This window comes from Priapulus caudatus, unplaced genomic scaffold (genome assembly GCF_000485595.1).
Source record: "Priapulus caudatus unplaced genomic scaffold, Priapulus_caudatus-5.0.1 Scaffold597, whole genome shotgun sequence".
Classification (NCBI taxonomy): Eukaryota; Metazoa; Priapulida; class Priapulimorpha; order Priapulimorphida; family Priapulidae; genus Priapulus; species Priapulus caudatus.
In genome coordinates, this window is record NW_014577658.1 from 110,037 (window position 1) to 116,816 (window position 6,780).

General features: G+C 44.9%; 1 protein-coding gene across 1 annotated transcript in view; it reads right to left on the reverse strand.

Annotated features, from left to right (window-relative positions):
* Window positions 1-3,201: 3,201 nt before the first annotated feature.
* LOC106811981 (DIS3-like exonuclease 2) overlaps window positions 3,202-6,780 on the reverse strand; it is an 11,169-nt gene continuing 7,590 nt past the window's right edge. The window contains exons 7-10 of the mRNA XM_014815725.1: window positions 5,932-6,059; window positions 5,220-5,395; window positions 4,521-4,600; window positions 3,202-3,963 (exon numbers count right to left, since the gene is read on the reverse strand). Coding sequence (XP_014671211.1) covers window positions 3,772-3,963; window positions 4,521-4,600; window positions 5,220-5,395; window positions 5,932-6,059 — 576 coding nt within the window. The 3' untranslated portion in view covers window positions 3,202-3,771. The remainder of the gene's footprint in view (window positions 3,964-4,520; window positions 4,601-5,219; window positions 5,396-5,931; window positions 6,060-6,780) is intronic.

The following is a 6,780-nucleotide window of genomic DNA, read 5'->3' on the forward strand; positions in this document are numbered from 1 at the left end:
ACGGAACGTTACCCTGGTCACTATTTGATATGGTTAGGCGTTAGGATTAGGGTTAAGGGTTCGGGTTCGGGTTAGGGAGTAGGCGTAGGCGACTCCTAGACTCGTTAGTGGAGTAGGCGAGGTACGGTCCGGCATATTAGATAGTACCAGGTACGTTCCGGCAGTACCCTGGGGGACATAGACCCTCTCAGCCAGGGTAGATCCAGACTGTCACAGACTTGTGACAAAATATCAAGGATTGATGATTTTCACAAAACTATGATGTTTCTGACGACACTTTACGACGAAAAATCGTAATATCATGAACATTCCGGACAGGCATATAACTACGTCTGTTGATCTGACAATGGCCCCACCGGCCGCTAATATATTTATTGTTGTCAGACACATGTGCGATCCTGTAATAAATACATTGTGCAATTATTTCATTTTTATACAATATTTTTTACTTGTTTATATTATTAGAAAACGTACAAATTAAGGTTCTCCTCAAGAAAGAGAGAGTGGGTGGTGCTGGAGTGATGGAATGTTCAAACAGTTAAAACAGGCTGCAGAAATACCTCGCACAGAAACACGCATGGAAAAGTCATATTGTCACATAAAACTGGAATGATTAAGCTACAATGCATGCGCGGCAACACATTATTCATTCTTTTAATAAAGCTTTAACAAACTTCATTCAAAGGAGCCTGTGTCTATGATAAAGTGTCCGAGAGGTGGCGCTGATACAAAAAAAAACACGTAAACTCCGAGTTTGGTTTTCGAGTTGTTTTTGTTTGTGTTAAGTTGATGAGAACACCTATTTTAATTGTTACCGAGCTCATTGGAGTATGCCCGATATACAGTGCACACCTTTGGGTATGCTACACACTGGTCAAATGTTCGAAAACAATAAGACGTCGTCACATGCCATGGCATGGCTCAATTCTTTCATTGAATTTGTAGCACGGTTCAAGGATAGACATGATAGTCAAGACTTGTAGCGTTTCAATAAAATATACGCACTAAAATATAATGCTAAATAAATACGAAATCTGTTTACTACCCTAGTCTTAATGTTTCTCTATTTTCTTTTGCCGACAATTTCTTGTGAATGCCGTCCAAATGCTCATCTGCAACACACGCTGGCTGCTGCACGCTACTAGTAGTAGTAGTTACTAGTAGTAGTACTACTACTATTACTACTACTAGTAGTAATAGCTAGCTGGCGCACTGACACATAAATATATTGTCGGCAATAATAGGTGAAAGAGAGTAGAGAAACATTAAGACTGGTAGTAAATAGATTTCGTATTTATTTAGCATTATATTTTAGTCCGTGGCTACGCGACCGGCTCGCGACGAGGAGCCGCTAGGCTACGCGTCTGGACATCATCTCACACGGTGATCTTGCGCACCGTACACGCATGAATTGCGCAACGGGACGCTCTGCTGATTGCCGAGTGGTGTGTGTGTGTGTGAGAGAGAGAGGGGGGAATGTGTATGCGTGAGAGAGAGAGAATGAGAGAGAGGGGGGGAATGTGTATGTGTGTGTGTATGCGTGAGAGAGAGAGAGAGAGAGCTAGAGGGTGATTGTGAGAGAGAGAGAGAGAGCTGTGCGTGTGAGAGAGAAGCGAGAGAGGACGGATGAAAAAATGGCAGCAGTGCATATAGTTGTATATTTACGGCAATTAGACAGAGCGTTCCCGTTGCACAATTATGCGTGTCGCGAGTTCCGCGCGATCACTGTTTGAGTGGATGTCCGGATGCGTAGCCTGGAGGCTAGGCGACCGGTTCCGGACGCGTAGCCACTGCGTATATTTTATTGAAACGCTCCAGTCCAAGTGCCTGTGGCACTAGCAGTGCTGTCACTGTCACTGTTGACTGTTGTTGTTGTCAGTGCCAATCAGTGACAGTGTCACTTTATTCGTTAGAAGTAACAGGAACCCGTACAGATATCAGTTGCTATCCAATATATACTGTATATATGCTGCTATCGCTCTGATGGCCATGATGGGGGCGTCTCCTGATATTATGGACATAAAACCTATATATATATATATAAGATCATAGTGGTGAGTCTTCAGTGTAGTGTCTGTAAACCGTAGATCGAGTCTCAGCTGAAAGTGACAAGGTTGGACTGGTGTAGTGTGCTGGGGCCGGCTAACTAGTGAATGACAAGACATGTCAGTTTCAATATCTATACAGCGTGTTACTTACATTCAGATGCACTACCATGTCACTATATTCCGTGTATGGGAAACACAACATGTTCCAGAGCAGAATGTGTAAGGTTGACCATTCACTGATTCGTCACGCTGTGCAACTTCACATTCTAGAAAACGATCCTAATTGCACATCCATCGTCAACTATGTAACAAGTTCATTAAAAAATGTTAGTTGTACATACATGTAAGGTTGTACGTACAAACAAGTACCAACATGTCACATACCATTCTCAATTGTCACACTGTGACAACTACACAGTTAGAAACAATCGTAATACACCTAAGCGGTCAGGAACTTAAGTTATTAGTGTGTAAGTATAGTTTGAGTGGGTTAGGGTGATTGCTTGATTGATCTATGCACTAGAGTGTAAGGCATATCTAAATGAGCCCTTATGTTGTGTGATGAGGACTATACACTATATACAATCTGGTCAGAGTCTGCGAGCTAAAGCACCGACTTTTAATATCTAGAGTAGAATGGTTAACTAAAAAGTTAAACACTCTTCATTTCTTGGTGGCCATCAATGTATTGTTACTTTGAAATGTTTCGAGCAGTTGCCGTACGTATCAGTTTTATCGGGTATGAATCTGCTTTGATTTCCAGGTGCAGGGCAAGATGTAGGTAGAAGCTGTATCCTACTGAGCGTTGGTGGCAAAAACATCATGCTGGACTGCGGAATGCACATGGGGTACAATGATGATGTGAGTACACACACACATACAGTGTAGCCCCGTTATAACGTGATTGTTGGGGTCCATAAAATGTCATTGCAAAAAAAGCAGGGTCACTCACGCTAAATCGGGGTTAAAGAAAATCAGCGTATAAACTAACTCACCAAAAAACTTCAGTTCCGGAAAGAGCAAAAAAACGGTCCAATGACTCATTGCGGTATATCCGAATTCGCGTTAAATCGGGGCGCGTTAAATCGGGGTTTCATTGTATATATATATATAATACATATATATATATATATATATATATATATATGGTATACCGGACCGTACCCAGGGTACGTTCCGGCAGTACCCTGGGGGACATAGACCCTATGAGCTCTACCCTGTCATAACGTCATAAGCTGACATACCTAATGAAAAAATTAGGCATTGAAATCATCATATTCGTAACAAAATTCACAACACAACGTCGGAAAATTCAAAATAACATTAAATTACTTCATAATGCATCACACGTACTTCATAATATGTACCAGCACTTCACAATCAATTATCCTCAACTTATAATTCGCTTTAATAAATACCGACAGAAAAACCAGATTGAAATACGACTCAAGATGTAAAACTTTTGTACAAATTCGCCACCGAAGTTACTCGCCAATAACTTCACTGCAGCATAAAAAAACAGCACGAAGCTTGATGGATGCATGCATCAGCTACTACAACCTGGGTAATCTGACTTGGTCAAAAATGACTTATCAGCAACAGTGACCTCGGCCGAAAACCGGAGACGATCGAATGCGTGAGACCTTACGAAGTTACGACCCCCCCTCTGCTTCATCGAGCGGCAAACATGGCCGTCCGACCTTGGCGCGACTTCTAGATGGCCTCACTCAGGTCTCAGCAGCGTAGCTACGAAGGAGCAAGGCTGATTGCCCGCCGTCAGCTTGACCCGGACCACCGAGAAGATGGTGACGACCTGCGTAAGAGTGTTGCTGGCGCCCTCTATGGGGTTCCACACGAGCGTGAGCATCCGCTTCTCTCTCTCCTGCGCGAACGACATCGTCTGCAGCGGCAAATCCTGAAAGACACACGCAGGTTATGAAGCGAGCAGCCGCACACACTCCCCCTATGTGGTGTGCGGAGTCACGCGCACGCAAACGCAAGACGCGACGAAAATCTTACCGTCTTTAAAATTGTTTATTTATATTAAATTGTTTATTTTTATAATTAAATTATCATAAAATTAATTTTTTATTGTTTATACGTCTCAGACCTAGAAATTGTTTTTATCCAGTTTTTTTTATTTGGTTGCGTTTAGCTAGTTCGCATCCTTAAAGGTTGATACACACAGCACTGCATGCAAGCTTGTCCCTGAAGCAGACACTATAGGTGCTACTGTTGTATTTGTTGTATAAGGGCTATGTCATCCATTTTATTTAGATTTTTTGCTATTGCACTAACGCAGGTACTCACCAAAATACATTGCTGTTCTTCTTTCCACTCAATTATCGTAAGTATGGTTAGAAATAAGTAAGTAATACTCAAGATTATAACTGTATCAATGCAGAAATGTACATCAGTGCATGAATATAAGAGACAACCGCTGATGGTACAACTGTTATAGCGTATACCTACTTCGCAATAAACTCTCTTCACGACTCCCAGCTTCAAGATAAGCACATCAAACGAGTGGTCCAGCACGCCGATCACCATGCCTGTTTTCGCAACAAAACAAGAAACTAAGCATTACTCACAAGCTCTGACAACTTGACTACAGACAGAGACAAACAGTCGGCGTAGCTTAGAGTTTGACTCCATTTTTATATTAACAAATCTGTGATCCAAAAGATTATATAAACATATCTGTGATTCATACAGAGTAGGCTTCGGCCCCTGTGTCTCAAGGAATGTCGTAAATCAATGCTGCAGAAAATCCACTATTTTAGGTAAAACTGGCACATAGAGCAGTCCGGTTGGAAGCATATAATACGACCACCGCCAATGGGCGAAACATGTTATGAGGGGTGCAAAAGAGATGGAAGCAACCGGTAACCCAACCCCCACGACAGATGGCGCTCTCGCTCATGGGCTCAATCTTCGTATCCTGAGTGTACGAAGGTGCACTGCATGCAGTTTGCCGGTAACCTACCAGAAATTTGGCTAATTTAGATGCATTCTGGGAGCCTCACTTTCGTGCACAACATTTCCGTTTCCGGTTCCCTTGTTTGAATTCTGACTTATCAATTCTCGTATTTGCTCACTGTAAAAAAAATTGTCCAGCAATTCAACCGGGGCAGTCGCTCAAAGGCTATGCCTTACTATATATTACAGTACCTTCTTCCTCCAGTGGTTCACACTCCTTGACAAAGACGGTGAAGTAGATTTGATTGCTACGTTCCGAGGCTAGCTTTGCATTGTACTTCTTGTCGTTGCAGAGTTCTGCCTGCGCCTGTATCTCTGCAGGACTCAGCGTTGTGGGCTCGCTATAGCCTAGTGCCGCTGCCAGGAGCCTACAATGAAATGTATGCAGAACTGAACCCGGCGCCCATTTAAACGATAACAGATGCCAGCCATGACGATTCGTCGATTAACTCGCGAAAGATGTCAAATAAAAATTTTGTAAATGATTTTTAGCTCGTTAAATTACCATTATTGTAAGAATGAGTCAACACCCAAGGGATTTCGTCTGAAACTTGACGCAACCTGTGCGCTTAGTTTTACTTCACACCCGGTTCGGTAAAATCGACGATAAATCTTTCTAGTCACCCGACATGACCATAAACGAAGGCACCTGCCACACGGGTACACACCCCCTCCTGATACACGTATCCAGTTTTAATGTTAGAATAGAAAATTTCATATCGGGCCCGCGTGGAGTCATTTCTCACTTTGAAACTTCACGTCGATATTTTCACTGCCCGAAAATTTTTTTGCACTTTGGAGACCTGACCTGGAATAGTTTTCACGAGTTTTAAGAGTTCTTCACGAGTGTCTCACGAGTACTTAATTTTTGTTCGGGGTTTTGAGCAGCGAGTGAGACCCCCACCTGTGCACGAGGACGTCCGGGTAGCGTCGTATGGGCGACGTGAAGTGCGTGTAGAGCGGCACGCTGAGCGCGTAGTGATGGTAGGCGCTCTCGTCCGTCAGGCGGCCCGTACAGAAGTAGATGGCGAGCTGAAACGAGAGAGCATTCACGCATGCGTCACGCGCCGCAGTGTAGGCAGGGGGCGCCGCCTATGCATCGGCACTTCGCTGCCGTGTAGGGAACGACTCCGTATCTACGGCAACAAAATGGCGAAAGCCCGTCACGGGGCGTGTGTAGTCCGTGCAGCTACACTACGCGATAGCACCTCAGCAGGCAGTTGGACATCATAGTCAAGAGTTGCACGACTATCGCACATTTTGCGAACTAGGTTGCGCATGCTACGACCGCATGTGAGGACGATGCGTGCGTGATATCACCGTTGGAACGAGGGATGGTGTCGGCCGGTGCGACGACGCGTGCGTGATATCACCGTTGGAACGAGGGATGGTGTCGGCCGGTGCGACGACGCGGTGCGTGATATCACCGTTGGAACGAGAGATGGTATCGGCCGGTGCGACGACGCGTGCGTGATATCACCGTTGGAACGAGGGATGGTATCGGCCGGTGCGACGACGCGTGCGTGATATCACCGTTGGAACGAGGGATGGTATCGGCCGGTGCGAGCGACGCGTGCGTTGATATCACCGTTGGAACGAGGATGCGTATCGGCCGGTGCGACGACGCGTGTGCGTGATATCACCATTGAAACGAGGGATGGTATCGGGCGTGCGACGACGAGTGCGTGATATCACCGGTTGGAACGAGGGATGGTGTCGGCGGTGCGACGACGCGTGCGTGATACATCTCTCT